Source organism: Cololabis saira, chromosome 8 (assembly GCF_033807715.1).
Source record: "Cololabis saira isolate AMF1-May2022 chromosome 8, fColSai1.1, whole genome shotgun sequence".
NCBI lineage: Eukaryota > Metazoa > Chordata > Actinopteri > Beloniformes > Belonidae > Cololabis > Cololabis saira.
Genome location: NC_084594.1, coordinates 890963 through 918832, shown reverse-complemented (window position 1 = coordinate 918832; position 27870 = coordinate 890963). Strand labels below are relative to the sequence as shown.

Sequence of the window (27870 nt, the reverse complement as noted above, 5' to 3'; positions counted from 1 at the left end):
GCCATTGTTTATGTAATAATTGCTCGGGGGTTTATGTTCATGTTCTGGATCTCTGGAAAGCGTCTAGAGACAACTTTTGTTGTATTAGACGCTATATAAATAAAATTGAATTGAATTGAATTGAATTGTAATTCTTCTCACTCCTTTTCGAATATGGCATTTATTTTCGGTTTTTCTGTGCTTTATTATTTTGCAATTGGTAAACAAACAAAACAGTGGAATTAGAACTAGGGGTGCAAGAAGCAGTAATTGTAGGATAGCAAAACGCAGAACAACATTTGGACAGTCATCCTCGGTAATAGGTACCAAATTATTGGAATACACTGCCACCTGAAATCAAAATACTGACAGACCTCAAGGTTTTTAGAACACAATTAAAACAATGGCTGAAACTGAAACAAGCTTGTGAACATTGGCTTTAACATACTGTACCACTGTATTATTTTAGTTTTCTGTCCTTATCTGGTTTGTGTTTTAGCTTCTTGTCTTTGTATTGTCTTTATTCTGTTTTGCATGTTTTGTATTTTAATGGTTTTGTATTGTTTTATCTCTGCTTTCAAATTTTAGGTAAAGGCCTAACCGGGGACAGGGGTTGCAAATTTGCTCTGGCTAGAAACCTGTATGGACGACATCTGTTTTGTATTTTTTATGAAACAATGTTTGATACATTTGTTCTTTTCAATAAACGTTATAATAAAATTGTCTGTCCCCCAAAACTGCAGAGTGAGTACCTTTTTCTTGTTGTGTGGGCTCTTGAGGTCCGGAGTGTGGTAGCCCAGACCGGGCCAGTGTTGGGGGTTTGGGGGGGGACGCCTCACTGTGGGCCCGGAGAAAACTCTCACGGGGCCCCGGAAGGAACTGTATTGTGGGCCCCTCTTAGACAGCAATAAATACCCAACCAACCCACTGTTTCCAGTCTCCGTGGTGCTGAGCAGCAGTTTTTACTGGGGGTTGTAATTAATTAAAAACTCTTTATCAGACACAACTCGTCTCCAGGCAACAGAAGCTGTTAAACCGGAGTTGATGGTTATTTCTCTGTCAGAGGTGGAGTCTCTGTATAACTGGATAAGAAAGTATAATATAGTATAATAATTAATAACCCTGGAACCTTTCAGGCCTGGAGGCCCCAGGACCTGATAAAGGTGGTTTGCTCAAGTCGGACCGGCTCCATCGTCTGTTCTCTCGGTCCGGTCGTGATACTGCAGAAGAAGAAGAACCGGCGGCTCGCCCGACTTCTGGACACGTGACCATCACACAAGCCAACAGTTACGACTGAACAGACGATTGGAGACAGATTTTGAACCAGAACATTTTATTGTGAACATCTTCAGAAAAATGCGTGACCAGTTCATCGTTCTAGCTAGCAGTGAGACCGAGTGCCGGTTCATCGTTCTAGCTAGCGGTGGGACAGAGTGCCGGTCTGCTACGTGGTTCTACCCTGATCCTGGTTCTGGTTCTGTGGAAGCTGGAACCGTGAAGTGGGACGGACTCGGACAGACGTGTCCCCCGGGAGACGGTGGGGTTTATGCTTCTACGCAGCGTTTATGCTGTAGTTCCTTCATCGAACACTGGGGGGGTTTCTGCGGCGCTGTAGCCAGAAGTTCTTTACTTTCTTTTTGAGGTTCAGAGTTTACAGGAATCGATCGAAGACGTAGACGGGCAGATAATCATGATTATTTGTGTCTCTGCTGCATTTTTGAAGAGGCTGCGAAGGTGGAGATGGTGCAGCACTGGGTTAGAGTTAGTTAGGGTTAGTTAAGGTTAGTTAGGGGTTCGGGTTAGTTGGAGTTAAGGGGTTAGAGTTAGTTAGGGTTAAGGTTAGTTAGGATTAGGGGTAGTTAGGAGTATCTGGAGTTAGGTTAAGGGGTTAAGGTTGGTGTTGGTTAGGGTTAGTTAGGGTTTGGGGTAGTTAGGAGTAGCTGGGGTTAGGTTAAGGAGTTAGGGTTGGCGTTGGTTAGGGGTAGTTAGGGTTAAGGTTAGTTGGGTGATTGCGGCCCCCTGAGGGGAACCAATACGCTTCTGCCTCCTACGCTCGTTAGCGGTTCCAGAGATTGCAGAAGGTAGTGTTGCACTCTCCATCGTACATCCAGTTGAGATCCGTATGCACTAAAGTACTTTGTCAGTGGTGTGTGGTGTGGTATCTCTGAGTTAGGGTTAGTTAGGGTTAAGGGTTAGGGTTAGCATGCAGGTGGTTCAACGTCGGCGGCTGCGACGGCTGTCATTATTATTTTCTTTTACTCTGATTCGGTGGCCAGATTGGAGCCTCTACTCTCTCTACTCGCGGACCAGGTTTCAAGATGGATTCAACATGGTTTCAATATTTCTGCCTATATCTCAACGTTGATTCACTCATATTTTGCTAGTCGGGGGAGTTTAGTCTTGATCGTCTCCAGACTATTGAGATGAGTTTATCAGGTTTCTATGTATATATGCATATTCTGGATTAATAATTAATAAATATACGAGTATAAGAGGGAGCGGGGCACAGACGAGGGGGCGGAGTCTATGGCTTTTACAGGCTTTGATTGGCCCAAAGAACCTCAGTTAGCGGTCGCTATGACGACGGTGCCGGTCCGGTCAGGTTTCTATGTAGAGACATGATCCGTCAGATCAATCACCAGGTATCTCCCGATCACCATCTTGACCACCTATTGGTTGGTTAGGGTTAGCCTAAGGGTTAGCCTAAGGGTTAGCGCCCCCCCACCTCCCAATATAACAGCATGGAGCTGCACAGAAGCATAAACCACCCGTACATGAGTCAATACGTCTGCAGCTACTGAAGGTGTGTTGACCAATCCGGGTCGGACCGTTAGCCTGACCCGGGTCGGACCGTTAGCCCGTCCCAGGTCGGACCGTTAGCCTGATCCGGGCCGGGCTAACGGTCGGACTGTCCCGGGTCAGCGTGGTGTCATGAACTCACGAGTGAAAAGTCTACACTTACAAAAACAACCTATTAGCATAAAAGGCTACAGTGAATCTTTTTTCCAAAAAGAAAAAAATAAATTTGTTCACAAAAACCAACAAATTAAACTAAAATAGTAGTCGTTTTTTTTACAGTGTTTACCCGCAGTCACTTTGGAAACAAAAGTCTTAAAAACTGCATATTAATACCCTCATTCATAAGTTAAAAATAATCCAAACAATAACATCTCAAATGGGTATTTTGAAAAAAATCACAGTTAATAAAAGATAAAATTTGTGTGTTTAAATCATTTTTTACACAAAATAAATAAAGTAAATTCATATAAAAGGAAGGAATGGAGCAGACAGGAAGCAGTCGTTTGCAGGTCGGCTACAGAAAAGCCGCAGCTCAGTGAACAGTGCTAGAAACTCTGAGAGGATATTCTGGATTAATAATTAATAAATATACGAGTATAAGAGGGGGCGGGGCACAGACGAGGGGGCGGAGTCTATGGCTTTTACAGGCTTTGATTGGCCCAAAGAACCTCAGTTAGCGGTCGCTACGACGACGGTGCCGGTCCGGACTCTGGGGAGGACGAGCTGAGGAGAAACAAAAGACGAGGTTAGACTGATGATGTGATGCTGTTTAAATGTAAATGTCGTTTATTTACACAGCCCTTTACAGCCACCGCTATATGGAAGAGTATCAGGGCAGGAGAAACAATATTTGAGAGGGGAAGATTTGCTTTTATTGTGCACTTCGAGAAAAAAGTCGAAATGTCGACGTAAATGTTGAAATACAATTTCGAGAATAAAGTTGAAATTTCGTCTTTTTTCTCAACATTTCAACTTTATTCACGAAATTTTGACTTCTTTCTCGACATTTCGACTTTTTTTTCGAAATTGTACTTCAACATTAATCTCAACATTTCTACTTTTTTCTCGAAGTGCATAATGTGAAAAAAATCTTCCTCCTCTAAAATATTATTTTTATTTTTTATCCTGCCTGGCCCTGATTCTCTTCTGTACCTGTAAGAGCTAAAGTGCTTTACAGAATAAAACATACAGAAATACAACATACAATCATGAGACAGAGTAAAAAAATAAATAGAAATAAATAGAATAAAAAAAGAATAAAAATAATAAAAGAGTAAAAAGTGTCGCCACACTACTGGGTGTTAAAGCCGTTCTAAATAAATAGGTTTTAAGGTCAGAGATGGTGCGTAAGTTGCAGTTTGTTCCATAGCCCGGGGGGGGAAAAGGCTCGGTCATCTCGGCGTTAAACTTTTAAAAGCCAAGGAAAGTTGTCATGTCTCATCGCTCGCGTCTAAAATAGTGTTTTTGTGGACCCGACTCAAAAGGTGGTATAAATAAGAGTGAACAGAGTTCCACTCCAATCAAAGATCTCCAGGTCCCATCGAGGAGTTCGTTAGCAAAGAAGAAGAACAGGGTTGATGCAAACAGGAAGTACCAGTCGTCATCTAGCTCCTCCCCCTTGGCAGGATTTTCCTTAATTACAACATTCATTTTCATTTGCTATGCGGACGACACCCAGCTCTACCTGTTGATTGATTGTCATGTTATTTATTGTTTTTATTGTCCTTTTGTACGGCGACCTTGAGTGTCCTGAAAGGCGCCTATAAATAAAATGTATTTTTAGGGCCCGAGCACTGACTATTGTATCTGTAGGAATTGTTTCCCTTGTTTTTCTCATTTGTTTTTTCCTTCTTCTGACGAAATGAGGGCCTATTTTTCCCCCTTAACATGCCCAAAAAGTCACCAAATTTTGCACCAAGCCAGGCCTGGTGAAAAATGTGATATTTAATGGTTAACATTAATGGGCGTGGCCTAACGGCTCAACAGCACCCCCTTGAAAAACGTTGTGCCTCAAGCCCCACAATACGGTTTGACGTACATGCACGAAAATCGGTACACACCTGTATCATGTAGCAACTTAAAGAAAAGTCTCTTGGCGCCATGGCCGAAACCCAACAGGAAATCGGCCATTTTGAATTAATCGTGTAAATTTGGCAAAATTTATGCCATTTTCTTTGACATAGAGAGTCATGGGTGGTGTCACCGGACTTGGTTTTGAGTCTATCCATCCATCCATCATCCATCCATCCATTCATCCATTCATCCATCCATCCATCATCCATCATCCATCCATCCATTCATTCATCCATCCATCCATCCATCCATCATCCATCATCCATCCATCCATCCATCCATCCATCCATCCATCCATCCATCCATCATCCATCCATCCATTCATCCATCCATCCATCATCCATCCATCCATCCATCATCCATCCATCCATCCATCCATCCATCCATCCATTCATTATCTATACCGAGTCTGCTGGAGCAAATCCCAGCTCATTTCAGGTGAGAGACGGTATTGAGTCCTTGACCATAATTGGTGCAAATTGCACGCGCGAGGTCCCGTTCATCGCTGCTTGCAGCTTTAATTATTAATATTATTAGTGCCACGGGGCATGCGCCACGAGCCACTCCTCCTCCATAGTTATGCCATAGCAATGGAGAGGAGTGAAGCCCCGAGGCATCCATTGTTATTCTGCGTGCACTAGTGGAGCAGGCGGGGGGGCAGGGGGGGCGGCCGCCCCGGGCCCACTGCTGCGTGGGGGCCCACGCTGAAGAGGAAAAAAAAAGTGTGCTGAATAAAATAAGGAAAGTTGGACTGTATAACACTAGCGTTCATATGGATAAAGTTGTTTAAAAAATAAAAATAAAATAAATAGTCCCTTCTCCCCGTGTGTTTCTGCCTGTCATGCACGGGTTCGCACGTGCATGTTGTCTGTTTAGGCTGATTTATGGTTCCGCGTTACACCTACGCAGAGCCTACGGCGTCCTACGCCATTGGCTACGCCGTAGGCTACGCCATAGGCTACGCCGTAGGCTACGCCGTAGGCTACGCCGTAGCAATGCGTCGGTTTAACACGGAACCATAAATCAGGCTTTACTTTTAGCCAGTTGTCGCATCAGAGCCTTAAACTCATGCTGAGTTTCAGCAGCTGAAATTGATTGAAAATTATATCCGGGCTGCATGGATGAGGCCAGACTATCAAACCTCACCTTCCTCTCAATCGAGAGGGACATCACCATTGATAAGAGCAAGTTTATTGTGACCAAAAAGACGAGTCATTAAGAAATCCAGTGCTGAGTTTGAGGTTGCCAGATCTGACAGGTTCCAGCCCAAATGCAACGTAAAACCCACCGTAAAACCCACCCGTAATACATTTCATCTTCACATTACTAAATAACCTAAAAAAAGTTCAGACTCCAAACAAAAACTACAATAAAATTGAGTAGATTAAAGCAAATATATTAAAAGTGAGTTTATTGTGTAAGTTTCTACTTTTCTCTGCCATAATGGAAACTTTTTTTGTTAATAATTTCTCCTAAATCTTTAGTAAAAACCAGGAAAAGCAGCCCAAATATATATTTTTCAGCCCAATTGGCCTGAAACCTGCCCAACCTGGCAACACAGATTTAGGACATCCGCAGGAGATTCTCCTCAAAACGATGGAATAAACTTTTTAATGAGTAAAATGAAGACCCTTGGATTGAGACTTAAGACAAATTAAAACATTTAAATGCCTTATTTTAGCAAAAATGGAATTTGAGACTTTTTAAGGATGAGGCTGCATGGATGAGGCCAGACTACCAAACCTCACCGTGCTCTCTACACTCCGTTGATAAGAGCAAAGTGATTAAAAGATTTGCGGTGATGAAGAACCGGCTGATGGTTCGGAAATATTTTGGGTTTGAAAAAGTTTTAAAATTAAAGTTTATGCATTTTGGATCGTTCAATGATGGAAATATTTTTTGTTGTGGTTTTCTGCCCATCGCTGGATGAAACCATCATTGGTAAGCTGTCATAATATTAATTATTTCTGATAACATTTTCATGACGCTGAATATATGGCTTTTCCTATATTGTTTGTTGCTGTTTGACCGCCGTGTCTGATTGTGTTAAATGCATGTCGTCGCACATTGTAAACTGTTGTCGTGTAGGTTGAACACGTGTGTCTGAATTGTGCTACTTGGCGAATCCGACATCTATGGCTAAGATGAAAACTTAGCCTTAAAAATAAAAATATCCCCACGATAAGTCATAATTATGAGATAGAAAGTCGAAATTATGAGATAGAAAGTCGAAATTATGACTTTTTATGTCATAATTATTCATTTTCATTTCATTTCATTTCATTTTATTCTTTATTTTCATTCAAAAAAACAAAACAATTCAATACAAACACAAATACAAATGTTCCTAACTTATGAATGAAAAGGGAGCAGAAAGAAGAAGAATCTTATCTGATCTGCCCCTTTCACAAATAACATCATTTAATAATAATTAAAAAAAAACAAAAAACTAAGTGAATAAAAACAACTAAAATAAAATTAAAATAACATTAAATAAAATTACCACCGCCTACGGGTATGTCAATCAAACTCAACATCTTTTCTGAATGTTGATTGGTAAAGTTTTTTTATGAGCTTTAAACATAATTTGCAAAATACTATGGTCTACTAATTCATGAAGTTTCAACAAATTTAACTGAAGGAATAATGGATTTGTTGGATCTCTATATCGTTTTCTACTAATTATCCTTATGGCTCTTTTTTGCAGAATGAAAATTGATTGAATAAATGTTTTACAGGCATTTCCCCAAACTTCAACACAGTAGGTCAGATATGGAACAATCAGAGTGTTATATAAAATGTACAATGCTTTGTTGTCCAATAAATCCTTAACTTTGTGTAACAGAGCAATTGTTTTTGATATTTTTATCTTTGTATAATTGATATGTGATTTCCAATTCAAATTCTCATCCAGCATGACACCCAAAAACTTGGTTTCTGTTACTCTATTAATTTCAATACCATCTATATTAATTGAAGTGTCTGTTTCTCTTTTTCTGTTACTAAATATCATGAAGTTTGTTTTTTCAAGATTCACTGATAATTTATTTACCTCAAACCATGTTTTTATTTTTTTAAATTCCTTTTTAACCACATTCAACACATATGTTAAATCTTCCCCAGAATAACATAAAGTAGTGTCGTCTGCAAACAAAATACATTTGAGCAGTTTGGAAACATAAACAAAATCATTAATATACAAAATAAACAGTTTTGGCCCAAGAACCGAGCCCTGAGGAACGCCACACTTAATAAATTGTGATTCAGATTTGACATTATTTACCTGCACATACTGCTTTCTCTTCTCCAAGTAGCTTGAGACCCATTGATGTGCCACCCCTCTGATACCGTATTTGCTCAATTTTTTTAGAAGTATGGTATGATTTATGGTATCAAAGGCTTTTTTGAGGTCAACAAAAATACTTACAAAAAAATGTCTCTTATCAATTGCAGTGCAAATTTCTTCAGTTAATTCCATAAGTGCCATTGATGTGGAGTGATTGGTTCTAAATCCATACTGACCATTGTTTAAAATATTGTTTCTGTCAATAAATGTATCTAACCTAACTACAAATAATTTCTCTAATATTTTTGAAAATTGTGGAAGCAAGGATACTGGTCTGTAGTTGGAAAAAACATGTTTATCTCCATTTTTATAGAGTGGAATTACTTTTGCTGTTTTCATATTATCAGGAAATATCCCCGTTGAAAATGATAGATTGCATATATATGTAAATGGTTCAATAACCAATTCAATTATATTCTTTACTAATATCATGTCCATATCTGCACAGTCAGTAGATCCTTTACTTGCACAACTTTTTACAATATTCAGTATTTCTTCTTTTTCTACCTTACCAAGAAAAATGCTATTCACATTATCCATTATTGTGTTTTCATCTGTATTGTCTTTTATTGTTGGTATGTTTGCTGCAAGACTAGGGCCTATGTTTACAAAAAAATCATTAAACTTGCTTACTATTTCAGTTTTGTCATTAATGTCATAGTTATCTTTCACAAAATAATTTGGAAGAGCTGATTTTATTTGATCATTTTTTATTACACCATTTATTATTCCCCATGTAGCCTTTATATTGTTTCTATTTTTATTTAGTAAATCACCATAGTATTCTTTTTTATGTCTTCTTATTATCCATATCCATAAGTCATAATAATTATGACTTACCGTGGGGATATTTTTATTTTTAAGGCTAAGATTTCATCTTATTTTTTTCTTTTACTGGCGGAAATGGGCTTCCATAGACATCACAGGATCTCATTTGATTTTTATCTCCAGTTTGATACTTATATCTTAAAGTCTGCATTAGGCTTATAATTAGGTTTGACATAATGACTGGTAAAATCCATGGTGCTAGAACCTCATTGAATGGTTCTTCTGACGGGGATGTTTAGGCCACAAGGGCCCATCTAGAATGCTTCGCCCCCCCTAGGCTGGGACCCCTGCTCCGCCCCTGCCTGCGTGTTTATCTTTTCATTTTCTGGCCAGATTTCGGTTCGCTACTCCTCCTACAGATTTGGGAGGACCCAGGCGAATCATATATCAAAACGTGCGTCTCTATTGGGAATAGTGTGCTATGACTTTTGGTGTTGAAATTCCCATTTTTCCCAAAGTTATTCCCAAAAAAACGGCCAAAAAAACCCATTCAAAGCGGATGGGAAAACGTAAAAAAAAAAAAGCCAAAATTCACCTTTTTTCTGAGTCACCTAACTTTCCCATACTTGCACGTAGAAATGTCATTCAAACTTCAAAACGGAGGAAAACTTCCCTTCTCTCCAAAACAAACAGTTTTTTCCTAAGATGTAAACTTTTCAAAATATGAGCACACAAGCAAGGACTGGAAATCACTTTTTCGTCAAATCTAGAGTGCGGCTGTCATTTGATAGAGTGGCAGAAACAGTAAAAAAATAACCTGAATTTTTATTTGTAACTCGAGCTCACAGTAGATTAAAGCAAATATATTATCAGTGAGTTTATTGTGTAAGTTTCTACTTTTCTCTGCCATAATGGAAACTTTTTTTGTTAATAATTTCTCCTAAATATTTAGTAAAAACCAGGAAAAGCAGCCCAAATATATATTTTTCAGCCCAATTGGCCTGAAACCTGCCCAACCTGGCAACACAGATTTAGGACATCCGCAGGAGATTCTCCTCAAAACAATGGAATAAACTCTTTATTGAGTAAAATGAAGACCCTTGGATTGAGATTTAAGACAAATTAAGACATTTAAATGCCTCATTTTAGCAAAAATGGAATTTGAGACTTTTTAAGGATGAGGCTGCATGGATGAGGCCAGACTACCAAACCTCACCGTGCTCTCTACACTCCGTTGATAAGAGCAAAGTCGAAATTAGGAGATAGAAAGTCATAATTATGAGATAGAAAGTCGAAATTATGAGATAGAAAGTCGAAATTATGACTTTTTATGTCATAATTATGACTTACCGTGGGGATATTTTTATTTTTAAGGCTAAGATTTCATCTTATTTTTTTCTTTTACTGGCGGAAATGGGCTTCCATAGACATCACAGGATCTCATTTGATTTTTATCTCCAGTTTGATACTTATATCTTAAAGTCTGCATTAGGCTTATAATTAGTTTTGACATAATGACTGGCAAAATCCATGGTGCTAGAACATCATTGAATGGTTCTTCTGACCGTGTCGCCTGCGTGCTGTGGTTGTGTGTCAGAGGAGCTGATCTGTGGCATTTTTTTAGTGATTATGTTTTAACGGGGATGTTTAGGCCACAAGGGCCCATCTAGAATGCTCCGCCCCCCCCCTAGGCTGGGACCCCTGCTCCGCCCCTGCCTGCGTGTTTATCTTTTCATTTTCTGGCCAGATTTCGGTTCGCTACTCCTCCTACAGATTTGGGAGGACCCAGGCGAATCATATATCAAAACGTGCGTCTCTATTGGGAATAGTGTGCTATGACTTTTGGTGGTGAAATTCCCATTTTTCCCAAAGTTATTCCCAAAAAAACGGCCAAAAAAACCCATTCAAAGTGGATGGGAAAACGTAAAAAAAAAAAGCCAAAATTCACCTTTTTTCTGAGTCACCTAACTTTCCCATACCTGCACGTAGAAATGTCATTCAAACTTCAAAACGGAGGAAAACTTCCCTTCTCTCCAAAACAAACAGTTTTTTCCTAAGATGTAAACTTTTCAAAATATGAGCACACAAGCAAGGACTGGAAATCACTTTTTCGTCAAATCTAGAGTGCGGCTGTCATTTCATAGAGTGGCAGAAACAGTAAAAAAATAACCTGAATTTTTATTTGTAACTCGAGCTCACAGCCAAACCGTAAAAAGGAGACAAAAATGTTTTTGTCAGAATGTAGACAGAGGTGTTGGGATTCATAAAATGTGACTTTGATAGGCGGGGTATGCACAAAATTTAAACAGGGGGGCTAGAGCGGCGCCAATACCTGTCTCAGTCCCTATTGACTGTAATGTAATCAAACGTTTTCTTCAAAAGAATCTCACTCTGTCTTTGCACTGAGCTTACGCAATCATTTTATGGAATATCTGAATAAAGATTAAGATTGTCAGAATCTGCCAGGTTCTGTGTCTCTCACGATGTTTTCGTTTTTCTGCTACGAGCTACGGTTTGATCACAAATCGGAGTGATTTGAGACCTTGTCAGAAGCCAAAATCTGGGTTTTTCTCACAGCCAAACCGGAAGGTTCTGAAGAGAGGTTCTTGTTGCCGGGGCAACCAGAGGTCACTGCTGACTCATTCAGCCAGAACTGGTCACATGACTCAGTCACTAAAGTCTTCATATACTTTAACCTTAAAAATGGAGACAAGTAAAAGAATTCTGGGAAATCTGACCCCTGACCTTTGACCTTAGCCGACCCCCAGTCCTGCAGCCTCGAACTGGTTCATGGTGTATGTATGTATATATATATATATATATATATATATATATATATATATATATATATATATGGTTGATATGTGATAGTGTGATAACTTTTGAATGGTTTGACATAGTGTCGTGGGTGGAGACACTTAGTTTTGAGTCCTTCACCTTTATTGCTGAAAAACGCGGAAATGTACACAAATGGGCAGCAGCCCCCTGTGGCACAGTCGAAATGTCTGTGAGGAAATTTTCTAGTTATTATTATTATTAATAATAAAAGACCCCTTACCTCCGAGGCGTTTCCTTTCCTCCACTAATACGGCGAGAACTTCTGCCTCTCCGGCTTCTTCATCCCGTTGGCGGAGGAGGAGATCTTGGCCGTGTAGGAGGCTAGCGCAGCCGCCGCGGCTACGGCGTTGGGCCCCGAGCCCTGGAGCCCCGGAGCCTGGAGCCCCGAGCTCTGGAGCCCCGGACCCTGGAGCCCCGAGCCCTGGAGCCCCGAGCCCTGGAGCCCCGGCGCGGCGGGGGGGGTGGAGGACATGGTGGACATGGAGGTCAGGGTCAGGTAGGGGAGGGATTTGACCCCCAGCAGGCTGGACAGGGGGAGGGCGTAGGGGGCACCCAGGGCCGGAGCGTGGGGGTGAGGGGCACCCATGGGAGCACCCATGGGTGGGCACCCCAGGGGGGAGGAGGAGGAGGACGAGGCAGGGGGGGTGAAGCTCATGGTCGGGTCAACGGGGGGCGGCATGGAGGACGACTGGGACGTGGATTTGGCCGTCTCTAGGCTGGAGGAGGAGAGGAAAGGGAGGATGGGGAGAGGAAAGGGAGGATGGGGAGGAGGAGAGGAAAGGGAGGATGGGGAGAGGAGGTGGAGGAGGACAGGAAAGGGAGGGAGGACAGGAAAGGGAGGGAGGTCAGGAAAGGGAGGGCAGGAAAGGGGGGGATGGGGAGAGGAGGTGGAGAAGGAAAGGAAAGGGAGGATGGGGAGAGGAAAGGGAGGATGGGGAGAGGAGGTGGAGGAGGAGAGGAAAGGGAGGATGGGGAGAGGAAAGGGAGGACAGGAAAGGGAGGATGGGGAGAGGAAAGGGAGGGAGGACAGGAAAGGGAGGATGGGGAGAGGAGGTGGAGAAGGAAAGGAAAGGGAGGACAGGAAAGGGAGGATGGGGAGAGGAAAGGGAGGATGGGGAGAGGAAAGGGAGGGAGGACAGGAAAGGGAGGATGGGGAGAGGAGGTGGAGAAGGAAAGGAAAGGGAGGACAGGAAAGGGAGGATGGGGAGAGGAAAGGGAGGATGTGGAGAGGAAAGGGAGGATGTGGAGAGGAAAGGGAGGATGGGGAGAGGAGGTGGAGGGAGGACAGGAAGGATAGGAGTTGGGGATGAAGAGGTTAGAGGGTTAAACGAAAGACATGTTCAACCAAAGAGGAATGAAACCTGGACTGGATCTTTTGGAGAGTAAAAAATAAAAATGAGTAAAACGGACCAAACCAAAATGAGGTGTTTTTGAGGTTTACGGATTATTGTAGGGGTTCGGTGTTCGGTCGGGGTGATGGTTGGGGAGGAGACACAACCGGCACAACGTTAGAAACAAGCTCAGGGAGGAGGAGACACAACCGGCACAACGTTAGAAACAAGCTTAGGGAGGAGGAGACACAACCGGCACAACGTTAGAAACAAGCTCAGGGAGGAGGAGACACAACCGGCACAAAACAAGCTCAAGGTTCTGGTGCAGAAAACAGAGTTACTGGCAGGAAATCCTGCTGAGCCGTTCTGGAGAATCGTGTAGTTTATCTAACGGTTCTGTTTCATCTTCATAGACAAATACAGCTGCGTATCATCAGCGTAGTGAATGATGCTGATTCTGGATTAAACTTCCCAAGGGTTGCTTGTAGAAACTGAACAAGATTGACACTAGCACTGAACCCTGCAGGACTTTTATCATGTTTTACCAAACAAGTGCAGGACTAAAAGAGGGAGTTCAAAGGTTTGAACATATCTAGACCAGCAAACACAGAACCATCATAAATCCATCATGTGATATCAGAACCATTTAGTCTGCCGTATAAAATCTGAAACTGAGATCCTGAATGTTTCTAGAAGTCATCGGTCCTGCATTTTGTCAGCAGATTGACCAGCGAAATCAGCAACGACATTGCCACCATATCTGTTATGAAAGTGTGAATACGAGCTGGAACTTCCGTCTGACCCTGAGGAACTAGGTGTGTAGAAGGCTACCCTAACCCTAACCCTAACCCTAACCCTAACAACCCTAACCCTAACAACCCTAACCCTAACCCTGCTCCCTCCATGGACCTCATCTTGGTGCTCGTGGAAATCTTCTGGACCTTTTTAACCCTATCCCTAACCCCAACCCTGACCCTAACCCTTACCCCCATCCCAACCCTTACCCTAACCCTTACCGCTGACCCTAACCCCAACCTCACCCTAACCTGGATTTACCAAGACATTCAAGACTCCATTCTCCTCTTTCTTTCCCTCGTGCTGCGTGGGAGTGAAAGGGGCAGGATAACGGACCGTCAAGGTGGGGGAGAGACCTGTCACTCCACACACCTCTCCCTGGTCCTGCCCCTTCTCAACCAAACGAGGAGCTGAATTGGTAACTCTGATTACTTCCAGAACTCTAAGGGAGTTTCCCACATTTTTACAAAGTTTCTTTTGGTGGATAGTGCAGAAATAGGTCAGGAGAGCTGCGGACGACGTGCGCCGGCCTGCGCATTGCCTTTGTTCCCTGGTAACCACCCAGTCGTCGGATGAGGTGGGGGGTTCATCGAGAGAGCTTCAAACAACTAACCCTAACAACCCTAACACGAACAACCCTAACCCTGACCCGAACAACCATAACCCTAACCGTAACAACACTAACCCTATCCCTAACAACACTAACCGTAACTGTAACCCTAACCCTAACATCTCGGAACGATCTAATGAGGCAGGAAACCAAGGAAAAGCAAGTTTCTTGTCACTAGCAGCTGGTTGAAGCTCCTTCTGAAGCTCTGGCTGGACTCTGACTGGACCAGTCCAGGTCCAGGTCTGGACTCTGACTGGACCAGTCCAGGAGCTGAAACTAAAGAACCCACACTTGGTTTTGGTTTTGTGTCGAAGACGTGTTTGGACCAAAAAATAATAACCTGTTTTATCAGGATTTAGAGGTAAAAAGTTAGTGAAGCTCCAGTCCAGAAGTGATCAGGTACTGGGCCAGGTTGATGGCTAGCAGTTAGCGGGTTCTTACCAGGAAGTGATCAGGTACTGGGCCAGGTGGATGGCTAGCAGTTAGCGGTTAGCGAGTTCTTACCAGGAGGTGATCAAGTACTGGGCCAGGTGGATGGTTAGCAGTTAGCGGTTAGCTGGTTCTCACCAGGAAGTGATCAGGTACTGGGCCAGGTGGATAGCTAGCGGTTAGCGGGTGCTCACCAGGAAGTGATCAGGTACTGGGCCAGGTTGATGGCTAGCGGCGAGCCGGTGATGGCTACGTGCCGGTCACTGCTGTTTTCCATCTGGCTGCCGATCTTGATCTGGGCCCCAGAAACCTGCCGGATCTCGTTTATCTTGCTGCCCTGGCGGCCGATGATCGAGCCAATGAGCTGCAAGGGAGGAGGAAAGGTCAGAGGTCAAGGTCAAAAGTTAGGATTGGGCTCAGAGGTCAAAGGTTAAGGTCAGAAGTTAGGATTGGGGTCAGAGGTCACATGCCACCGTCTCACACGGAATCCCCCAGGGCTCAGTGCTCGGCCCCATTCTCTTCATTCTCTACGCTGATGATACCACTATCTATCTATCTATCTATCTATCTATCTATCTATCTATCTATCTATCTATCTATCTATCTATCTATCTATCTATCTATCTATCTATCTATCTATCTATCTATCTATCTATCTATCTATCTATCTATCTATATATCTATCTATCTATCTATCTATCTATCTATCTATCTATCTATCTATCTATCTATCTATCTATCTATCTATCTATCTATCTATCTATCTATCTATCTATCTATCTATCTATCTATCTATCTATCTATCTATCTATCTCCTTTACAGGAAATGTTCAGTGTGCATTTAATTAGTGGCGTAGAAAAACGTAGAAACGTGCGCCCTAATCGGGAATCGAGTGGTATGACTTTTATTAGCGATTGGTGTGCACGTTTTTGCACGTTGTGTGAAAACGTGCGCTTTTTGGCCCATCCGGAACGCATTGGGAGAACTTTGGGGCCTCACTACTCGCACACCGTTACTCGAAAAATTCTGAACCGATTTAGAAAGTTTTAGGCCCTGAATTTAACTACTGTCCTCTGAATTATCAGAGCGGCAAATAGTTTTTGCGCGAAATACAAAAACATTTCCAGATTTCCAAACCTTAGCTTACCATACCTACACGTAGAAATGTGAAACTTCAAAATGGAGGAAAACAGTTTTTTCCTAAAATGTAAACTTTCTTTTAAAATATGAGAAACAGTAAAAAATAACCCACATTTTTATTTGTAACTCGAGCTCGCGGGCAAACCGTAAAAAGGAGACAAATAATTTTTGGTCAGAATGTAGTCATAGGTGTTGGGATTCATAAAATGTGACTTTGACAGTTGGGGTATGCACAAAATTTAAACAGGGGCGGGGGGGGGTTAGAGCGGCGCCAATACCTGTCTCAGTCTCCATTGACTGGGATGTAATCAATCGTTTTCTTCAAAAGAATCTCACTCTGTCTTCGCACTGAGCTTACTCACTCATTTTAAGGAATATCTGAATAAAATTAAGATAGTCAGAATCTGCCGGGTTCTGTGTCTCTCACAATGTTTTCGTTTTTTAGCTAAGAGCTACGGTTTTATCACAAATCGGAGTTATTTGAGACCTTGTCAGAAGCCAAAATCTGGGTTTTTCTCACAGCCAAACCGGAAGGTTCTGAAGTCGAGGTTCTTGTTGCCGGGGTAACCAGAATTCAGCTGCTGAGTCGTTCAGCCTGAACTGGTCACATGACTCAGTCACTAAAGCCTTAAAGGTATTGGGATCTCTATTGTGATCATTTTTAACATGCTTTTAACACTATTAAAAGTCTTGGCCAACATCCCTCAAATGTGTCTAAAAGGGTGTAACAAGAAAAACGTCACTCTAGTACTCCATTCCTGGCTTTTTATGACGGTGTTTTTTTGCACTGAGAAAAACGCTTCCTTTTCCCCCTTTCCTGTCAATCATTGCCCCGCTCCTCCTCCCAACCTCCTCCAACCCAACTGCTACACACTTCTGCCGTCTCCACACACACACGCGCACACCGAACCACAAACACCCACACACACAGCCCATACAGGGCGACTACAGCCCGGGGATGAAGTCCGTGACCGTAGCTCCCTGCAAGCCATACGCTCACAGCGGCGTCGGAGAGTTAAGCCGGGAGCGACAGGCGAAGCATGCATGCACGGAAAAGCAAGGGCGAAGCAGACAGTTCACAGCAAACAATCACAAAAATAAAGGCATGCAAGCAGCAGTGTCTCCTTATCTTAAGTCCAGTCAGTGGCCGCGGGTCTTTTTAGCAGCTGTCCTCTGGTGATGAGAACAGAAGAGGCTCTAAACAGCTCCGTGTTACGCCTGATTTATGGTTCCGCGATAAATCGACGCAGAGCCTACGCCGTAGGGTTCAGCGTACGGTGCGCGTCGCCGCGTAACCCTACGCCGTAGGCTCTGCGTCGGTGTAACGCGGAACCATAAATCAGCCTTTATGGTGCGCTGGAGAGGAGAGGAGAGGAGGCAGGGAGCTGGGTGGAGGGGGCGGGGATTTAGCGGGCCTTGACGTCACGGCCCGCCACCCAACCAGATGCGCCGTTTTTGCATAGTTATGCGGAAACTCCCAGAAAGCACACAATACACTGAATGTTAAAAGTTTGTTGTTTTTTGGGTGTAATTGATGTCAAGACACCCAACAAAACACAAAAAATCAAGAAAAATGTGTTTTTCATGTCACAATACCTTTAATATACTTTAACCTGAGAATTTGAAAAATCTGACCCCTGACCTTTGACCTTAGCTGACCCCCAGTTCTGCAGCCTCACGGCCGGCAAGCTGGAACCGGTTCCTACCAGTACATGGTGGCAGCCGTTAAATACCCCCCCCCCCCCCCCCCCCCACACACACACACACACACACACACACACACACACACACACACACACACACACAGTAAATACACCCCAGTAAATGTTATAACTTTTGAATGGTTTGACATAGAGAGTCATGAGTGGTGTCATCGGACTCGGTTTTGAGTACTTTACCTTCATTGGCATGAATAAGCCCCGCCCCTTTTTCTGATTGGTCGATATGTGATAGTCCGATAACTTTTGAATGGTTTGACATAGAGAGTCAGGGGTGGTGTCATCGGACTTAGTTTTGAGTCCTTCACCTTTATTGCTGAAAAATGCAGCAATGTACACAAATGGCCAGCAGCCCGCCGTGGCACTCTCGAAATTTAAGCAAGGAAATTTTGTTGTATGTAATTTTGTATGAATGTATCCACAATTAATGCTTCACTATGTCAAAAACGAATTTAGCTTGCTGGCCTAACAGCAGCAAAAAGGTTAATAGCAGTAAGATGGAAACCATCGTTTCCTGTGGCGTCCCCCAGAGCTCTGTTCTGGGACCAAAACTGTTCAGTGTTTCTATTAATGACATATTCTATGTGTCACAGTTTCACAGTGTAGGATAGGTTTTTTTACTGTTTAACTCACTCCCCTGTTTTTCCAGATCCTGCCACCCTAATCAGCCAGAGATCCACTCATTCCCTTCACCTGTGCTTCCCCACCCAGCTCCACACCTGGTTTCCCTTATCAGCAGTTCCCCTCATATACCGGCCCATTTCCACCTTCTAGTTTGCCAGATTGTCGTGTGTTTTTGCCTCGCTTTCCAGCCTTCATATCCTGTTCTGTTTCTGCCTGCCTGCCTGTCTTTGACCCTGCCTGATTCTTGGGTTATGGATTTTTGCCTGCCCGTTTTGGTTTTGTTTGCCTGATCTGCCAGATTACCCGGTTTGACCCCTGCCTGCCTTTTGACAAAGATTAAAGCCTCTTGGACTCTGATCCTGCCTGGTGTTGTGCATTTGGGTTCTCTGTCCTGTCTGAGCCGTGACAGTACAATCTGGCCCAAGACTGAACCCAGCCAACATGGACCTACCACGTAAGGAAGAGGATTTGTGGGATTTTTTTTATGGGGACCAAGTGGAGTTCTACCACTGTACGGTGAAGGGGACGGGGACATGCCCCCAGTTCCGGCCTGTTGCTGTTCCCGAGGTGGTCCCAGACCCACCCCAGTCCCTTCCCCCTTTCTGGGGAACACGCCTGGCTCTGGGTGGGCCCAGAAGCCTGCGGGCTCAGGGGAGGCAACGACGAAGGCGTTAGCCACAGCCCCAGCTTGCTCCAGCTCCAGCTCCAGCTCCTGTTCCGGCTCCTGTTCCGGTTCCCCGCATCCTGTCTGCCCCGGTTCCGGCTCCCCGCATCCTGTCTGCCCCGGTTCCGGCTCCCCGCCTCCTGTCTGCCCCGGTTCCGGCTCCCCGCCTCCTGTCTGCCCCGGTTCCGGCTCCCCGCCTCCTGTCAGCCCCGACTCTTGTTCCTGAGGCGGTCCCACAGCCAGTCTCCGTTCCTGAGGCGGCCCCGCTGGTCTCTGTTCTGGAGGTGGTCTCTGTTCCCCTTCCTGAGGCGATCCTGGATGGATCTGCCGCAGTCCCAGACCGACCCCCTGACCAGCCTGCCGCAATCCCAGACCGACCCCCTGACCAGCCTGCCAAGCCCCCAGACCAACCCTCTGACCAGCCTGCCGCAGTCCCAGACCGACCCCCTGACCAGCCTGCCGCAGTCCCAGACCGACCCCCTGACCAGCCTGCCGCAGTCCCAGACCGACCCCCTGACCAGCCTGCCAAGCCCCCAGACCGACCACCTGACCAGCCTGCCGCAGTCCCAGACCGACCCCCTGACCCGCCTGCCAAGCTCCCAGACCGACCCTCTGACCAGCCTGCCGCAGTCCCAGACCGACCCTCTGACCAGCCTGCCGCAGTCCCAGACCGACCCCCTGACCCGCCTGCCAAGCTCCCAGACCGACCCCCTGACCAGCCTGCTGCAGTCCCAGACCTACCCCCTGACCCGCCTGCCAAGCTCCCAGACCGACCCCCGGACCAGCCTGCCAAGCTCCCAGACCGACCCTCTGACCCGCCTGCCAAGCCCCCAGACCGACCCTCTGACGAGCCTGCCAAGCCCCCAGACCGACCCCCTGACCCGCCTGCCAAGCCCCCAGACCGACCCCCGGATCCGCCTGTTACGCCCCAAGGGCGACCCCCCGAACTGCCTCGCCGGTCTGCCCGGCACCGAGGACAGGCCCCGGAGCTTTGGCCATGTGTTGGCCGGGGCCCTCCTCCGGACCCCCCTCCTCCTGCCCGGGGTGGGGGGTTTTGGGACATCTGGAATCTGTCCCTTGAGGGGGGGGTTCTGTCACAGTTTCACAGTGTAGGATAGGTTTTTTTACTGTTTAACTCACTCCCCTGTTTTTCCAGATCCTGCCACCCTAATCAGCCAGAGATCCAGTCATTCCCTTCTACTGTGCTTCCCCAGCCCAGCTCCACACCTGGTTTCCCTCATCAGCAGTTCCCCTCATATACCGGCCCATTTCCACCTTCTAGTTTGCCAGATTGTCGTGTGTTTTATCCTCGCTTTCCAGCCTTCATATCCTGTTCTGTTTCTGCCTGCCTGCCTGCCTGTCTTTGACCCTGCCTGATTCTTGGGTTATGGATTTTTGCCTGCCCGTTTTGGTTTTGTTTGCCTGATCTGCCTGACTACCCCGGTTTGACCCCTGCCTGCCTTTTGACAAAGATTAAAGCCTCTTGGATTCTGATCCTGCCTGGTGTTGTGCATTTGGGTTCTCTGTCCTGTCTGAGCCGTGACACTATGTATCTCTATCGCTAAAACTAATACTATTTGCAGATGACACCAACATATTCTTTAGTAGTAATAATTATAATGAACTTGTAAACACTGTAAATGAGTCATTAAATAAATTGAAGAAGTGGATGGACAGATAAATTATCATTACATTTAAATAAGACTAAGGCAATGATGTTTGGAAACTCTATAACCAACTCACAACTACAGATAATGATTGGAGATGTCCATATTGAAAATTTAGATAATAAATTTATAGAGTTATAATAGATAGTAAATTATCATGGAAAGCAAACAAACACCAGAGACATAAAAACACAAATCTCTAAAAGCCTTTCAATAGTAAATAAAGTGAAACCCATACTTGATGTAAATACACTCCGTACTTTGTACTGCTCCTTGGTATAATCCCATATTAATTAATTAATTAATTAATTAATTCATCCCAATTACATAGAACTCCCATACTTACCAACGCACAATTAATCCATTAGTGACGTTACAGAAACGATCAGCAAATTATTCAAGGTTGGATTTCAAGAACACACTCAGATTTTGTTCATTCAGTCAAAACTATTAAAAAATCCATGATCTTGTAAAATATTATACATCAATAATCTTATTTAAAGCATTCAACAAATTACTACCAAGTAACATACAAGACAAGATGTGGGTAAGTAGTTAGTAGTTAGTTAGTTAGTTAGTTAGTTAGTTAGTTAGTTAGTTAGTTAGTAGTAGTTAGTACTTAGTTAGTAGTAGTTAGTTAGTTAGTTAGTTAGTTAGTTAGTTAGTTAGTTAGTTAGTAGTTAGTTAGTAGTAGTTAGTTAGTCGTAGTTAGTAGTTAGTTAGTTAGTTAGTTAGTTAGTTAGTTAGTTAGTAGTAGTTAGTACTTAGTTAGTAGTAGTTAGTTACTAGTAGTTAGTTAGTTAGTTAGTTAGTAGTAGTTAGTAGTTAGTAGTTAGTAGTAGTTACTAGTAGTTGTGTGGGTAAGTGATGCTGAGAGACTCAAATGGATCTTTGATTATAAAGTATTTGCACTTGCTGACTATTTAGAGAAAGCGTGGAATAAATGAAGAAAAGTAACATTGAAAATATCCATTCTGGTTTTTGTTGGGGAGAAAGAAATATTAAGTATTTTATTTATTTATTTAATTTCTATTTAATTTTGATGTATTTATTTTGTTTTTCCGGTGTACATTGTGCAGCTCCCAATTAAGTGAGTGTAATATTGTACATTGATGATTTTCTGTTTCTGGTGTCCCATAATCCTGTAAGAGATGGGTCAGACATGACACAAAAATAAAACTCATTCATTAATTAATTCATTAATTCATTAATTCATTCATTCATTCATTCATTCATTCATTCATTAATTCATTCATTCATTCATTCATTCATTCATTCATTCATTCATTCATTCATTCATTCATTCATTCATGCTGCTGATGCTGCTCTGTGATTGGTCCGTTGTACTCACATCGTTGGGGATGAGAAGCTCCTGAGACGTTTGGGAACCGGCGTCCACTGGGAGAGAAGGAGAAGCGTTACCATGGATACGGGAAAACCGGCCGTCAATCAACAAGCCAGTGACGGTTTCTACTCATCAAACAAACGCGTCAAACAAACTTTCACAAACGGCTCAAAAACGTTTAGTTGTCCAACTTAAACTGTCTGTCTGTCTACTGCTACTGCTACTGCTAATGCTGCTAATGCTGCTAATGCTGCTAATGCTGCTACTGCTACTGCTACTGCTGCTAATGCTGCTAATGCTGCTAATGCTGATAATAATAATATAGTTTTTTATTTTTTTATTATTATTAATTTATGTTATTTGTGAAAGGGGCAGATCAGATAAGATTCTTCTTCTTTCTGCTCCCTTTTCATTCATAAGTTAGGAACATTTGTATTTGTGTTTGTATTAAATTGTTTTGTTTTTTTGAATGAAATAAAGAATGAAATAAAATAAATAAATAAAAATAAATAATGCTGCTACTGCTAATGCTGCTAATGCTGCTAATGCTAATGCTGTTACTGCTACTGCTAATGCTGCTAATGCTGCTAATGCTGCTACTGCTGCTAATGCTAATGCTTCTACTGCTACTGCTAATGCTGCTACTGCTACTGCTAATACTGCTAATGGTAATGCCACTACTGCTACTGCTGCTAATACTGCTAATGCTGCTAATGCTGCTAATGCTAATGCTGCTACTGCTACTGCTAATGCTGCTAATGCTGCTAATGCTAATGCTGCTACTGCTACTGCTAATGATGATACTGCTACTGCTACTACTGCTACTGCTAATGGTGCTAATGCTAATGCTGCTAATGCTGCTAATGCTGCTAATGCTAATGCTGCTACTGCTACTGCGAATGCTGCTAATGCTGCTAATGCTAATGCTGCTACTGCTACTGCTAATTCTGCTAATACTGCTAATGCTGCTAATGCTAATGCTGCTACTGCTACTGCTAATGCTGCTAATGCTGCTAATGTTAATGCTGCTACTGCTACTGCTAATGCTGCTACTGCTAATGCTGCTACTGCTAATGCTGCTACTGCTAATGCTGCTACTGCTACTGCTAATGGTGCTACTGCTAATGCTGCTAATGCTGCTAATGCTGCTAATGCTAATGCTGCTAATGCTAATGCTGCTACTGATACTGCTACTGCTATGGCTAATAAAACACTACAGACTTGTTAGCTACGCTACGTGAGGGATGTTTGTGCTAATACCAACCCGGTAGAACCGGCGCTGCTGATTGGCTGATGGCGTTCAGGCCCTGCTGGTGCATCGTTAGCTGGTGCAGCTTCGCCATCTGACGGAGAAACCACAACATAAGAACCACCCGGACCAGGACCTGGACCAGGACCAGTTCCAGGACCAAGACGGTTTTACCTCTGAATGGTGGATTCCGTAGTGGCTCTGGACGGCGTACGTCTGAAACCAAAGAAAATACGTTGTCAGTGCATCTGCGTGTTCTGTGCATTTGCAAATCACCCTGTGCATCTGTCACTTTTGAGACTGTTCTAGCTCCATATCCACATTTCCTGTGTGAAGACGAGCCAGTAAACGGCCGTCTATATATATATATATATATATATATATATATATATATATATATATATATATATATATATATATATATATATATATATATTTATTATACTCCATACTATATGAAACGATTACAATAATAAGAATAATTGTTGTTGTAATAATAATATTTATATACCAAAAAATGTAATGATTGGTCTTTGGTTTCCTTTTGCTTTCACTCTTCTAGAGATTTTTTTTTCTCTGTTAGTTGTTTTTCTGAGATCCGTCTTCTGTTTGGTTTTTACTTGATTTTTCTGTCATATTTACGTTTGTCTTCCTTCTTGTTTTGCATGTGTGTTTATTTTGCTGTTTTCTGTTGTAGTAGATTGTTTGTCGTTGTTGTATTAGTATCAACTATTAAGTAAACAAAGTTAAAAAGAGTAGGCACAATAAGCTTAGGCTTCTGCCTACACCTTTTTGGTGGTTTATTCCTTACTTCTTTTTTTTAACTTCTTTTTTTATTATTTCTTTCCTACGAAAGGAAATGAAATGCAACATATTGTATCAATTGAAACTGATCGACCAAATAAACTAAACTACTAAACTAAACTACTACCACAACGGGGGGACGGGGATGTGGCTACATCACTAACCAGACGACTGTCAACACCCCAAACATCTGGCCTCATGGACGAGACACATGTTTGTTGCAGTATTTATTGAGTTTACTCTTCCAACGGAGAAACATCAGAGGAAAACAGCAGTGGATCAGATTGAAGTGTTGAGTTACCAGATGTTTGAAACTCACCTGGTGCAGGTCCACTCCTCCCTGAGACACCGAGAACAGAGGATGATGGGAGCCGAAGTCCGACGCCTCGAAAACCTTCAACCGGAACAAAGAGACGCAACAGAGTGAGAGCTGGAGATACAACCGGAGATACAGCTGGAGAATCAACTGGAGATACAGATACAGCTGGAGATACAGCTGGAGATACAACTGGAGATACAGATACAACTGGAACTACAGCTGGAGATACAGCTGGAGATACAGCTGGAGATACAACTGGAGATACAGATACAGCTGGAGATACAGCTGGAGATACAACTGGAGATACAACTGGAGATACAGCTGGAGATACAACTGGAACTACAGCTGGAGATACAGCTGGAGATACAGCTGGAGATACAACTGGAGATACAGCTGGAGATACAACTGGAGATACAGCTGGAGATACAGCTGGAGATACAGCTGGAGATACAACTGGAGATACAGAAACAGCTGGAGATACAACTGGAGATACAGCTGGAGATACAACCGGAGATACAACTGGAGATACAGCTGGAGGTACAACTGGAGATACAGCTGGAGGTACAGCTGGAGATACAGCTGGAGATACAGCTGGAGATACAGCTGGAGATACAGCTGGAACTACAGCTGGAGATACAGCTGGAGATACAACTGGAGATACAACTGGAGATACAACTGGAGATACAACTGGAGATACAACTGGAGATACAGCTGGAGATACAACTGGAACTACAGCTGGAGATACAGCTGGAGATACAGCTGGAACTACAGCTGGAGATACAGCTGGAGATACAGCTGGAGATACAGCTGGAGATACAGCTGGAGATACAACTGGAACTACAGCTGGAGATACAGCTGGAGATACAGCTGGAACTACAGCTGGAGATACAGCTGGAGATACAGCTGGAGATACAACTGGAGATACAGCTGGAACTACAGCTGGAGATACAACTGGAGATACAGCTGGAGGTACAGCTGGAGATACAGCTGGAACTACAGCTGGAGATACAGCTGGAGATACAGCTGGAACTACAGCTGGAGATACAGCTGGAGATACAACTGGAACTACAGCTGGAGATACAGCTGGAGATACAACTGGAGATACAGCTGGAGATACAGATACAGCTGGAGATACAGCTGGAGATACAACTGGAGATACAGCTGGAGATACAACTGGAGATACAACTGGAGATACAGCTGGAACTACAGCTGGAGATACAGCTGGAGATACAGCTGGAACTACAGCTGGAGATACAGCTGGAGATACAACTGGAACTACAGCTGGAGATACAGCTGGAGATACAACTGGAGATACAGCTGGAGATACAGATACAGCTGGAGATACAGCTGGAGATACAACTGGAGATACAGCTGGAGATACAGCTGGAGATACAGCTGGAGATACAACTGGAGATACAGCTGTAGATACAGCTGGAGATACAGCTGGAGATACAACTGGAGATACAGCTGTAGATACAGCTGGAGATACAGCTGGAGATACAACTGGAGATACAGCTGGAGATACAACTGGAACTACAGCTGGAGATACAGCTGGAGATACAACTGGAGATACAGCTGGAGATACAACTGGAGATACAGCTGGAGATACAACTGTAGATACAGCTGGAGATACAACTGGAGATACAGCTGGAGATACAACTGGAACTACAGCTGGAGATACAGCTGGAGATACAACTGGAGATACAGCTGGAGATACAACTGGAACTACAGCTGGAGATACAGCTGGAGATACAGCTGGAGATACAGCTGGAGATACAACTGGAGATACAGCTGGAGATACAACTGGAGATACAACTGGAGATACAGCTGGAGATACAACTGAAGATACAACTGGAACTACAGCTGGAGATAAGATAAGATAAGAAATCCTTTAATAGTCCCCCAGAGGGGAAATTTCCAGGTTACAGCAGCAAAGGGGATAGTGCAAAACAAGAGGCATCAATATCACACAATATCACACAACAATAATAATAATAATAAACACTATAACACTATAAACAGTATATACAATAATAATAATAAGAAGAATAAGAAGGAGAATAAAAATAGTAATAAATAAAAAAATTCTAGTATACAAAAAGAAAAAACAGATGGATATTTACAGATGTTATTTATGCCCGTTGCAGAATGGTTTTTATTGTCAGGATTGTTTGTATTGTTTGTGGTCTACTGTGAGCAGTGCTGGTTGTGTAGTCTCACAGCTGCAGGGAGGAAGGACCGTCTGTAGCGCTCCTTCACACACCTAGGGTGAAGGAGCCTGTCGCTGAAGGAGCTCTCCAGCGCTCTGAAGGTGTCCTTCATGGGGTGGGAGTCCTTCTCCATCATGGATGACAGCTTAGCCATCATCCTCCTCTCTCCCACCTCCTCCTACACCCCCACCAGATACAGCTGGAGATACAACTGGAGATACAGCTGGAGATACAACTGGAACTACAGCTGGAGATACAGCTGGAGATACAACTGGAGATACAGCTGGAGATACAACTGGAGATACAACTGGAACTACAGCTGGAGATACAGCTGGAGATACAGCTGGAGATACAGCTGGAGAAACAGCTGGAGATACAGCTGGAGATACAGCTGGAGATACAACTGGAGATACAACTGGAGATACAACTGGAGATACAACTGGAGATACAGCTGGAGATACAACTGGAGATACAGCTGGAGATACAGCTGGAGATACAGCTGGAGATACAGCTGGAGATACAGCTGGAGTTGCAGCTCACCTGGTTTCCTGCCAGCATCACCGTCCCTGGACTCGGTCCGGGCCGGTACGGGATGGTTGCTCCCTTCGGTGGAGACTACAGGAACGGGGAGAGAGAAAAACATGGAGGTTTTATCAGTTCTCTCAGGAACTTGACCACAACAGGATTCTATAATCACCAATAATCACCAACGGCTTCTGCAGTGACACCACTTCCCCTACAAAAACATCTCTGGGCGATCCATTCAAATGGCAAGAATCGATTTGATTCCGATTCTTAAGATTCAGTATCGATTATCAAGTTTTGATCCGATCCAATTCCGATATTGATTTGGGCGAGTGTTGTTAAAACTGTTTTTTAGCTGTTGCATGAATGATATGACTGTAGTTCTGCAACATATTATTACTAGTATTATATTGAGATTCAACAGCAAGTATTGCAGCTAATGATGCTGTAAGGACCAATCAGCTCCAGAATGGAAGGACCAATCAGCTCCCAGAATGTAAGGACCAATCAGCTCCAGAATGTAAGGACCAATCAGCTCCAGAATGGAAGGACCAATCAGCTCCCAGAATGGAAGGACCAATCAGCTCCAGAATGTAAGGACCAATCAGCTCCAGAATGGAAGGACCAATCAGCTCC

At 43.6% G+C, this 27870-nt stretch overlaps 1 protein-coding gene across 3 annotated transcripts in view; it reads right to left on the bottom strand.

Annotated features, from left to right (window-relative positions):
• Nucleotides 1–1333: 1333 nt before the first annotated feature.
• LOC133448221 (poly(rC)-binding protein 2-like) overlaps nt 1334–27870 on the bottom strand; it is an 81748-nt gene continuing 55211 nt past the window's right edge. For 2 of the 3 annotated variants that reach the window (XM_061726559.1, XM_061726560.1), the window contains 8 exons: nt 27250–27324; nt 24500–24574; nt 23551–23592; nt 23392–23470; nt 22134–22180; nt 15163–15332; nt 12024–12519; nt 1334–3501 (listed from right to left, as the gene is read on the bottom strand). In XM_061726559.1, coding sequence (XP_061582543.1) covers nt 12048–12519; nt 15163–15332; nt 22134–22180; nt 23392–23470; nt 23551–23592; nt 24500–24574; nt 27250–27324 — 960 coding nt within the window. In that variant the 3' untranslated portion in view covers nt 1334–3501; nt 12024–12047. Of the gene's footprint in view, nt 3502–12023; nt 13176–15162; nt 15333–22133; nt 22181–23391; nt 23471–23550; nt 23593–24499; nt 24575–27249; nt 27325–27870 lie in introns of those variants that run through there. The other variant, XM_061726561.1, reaches the window with a different exon arrangement.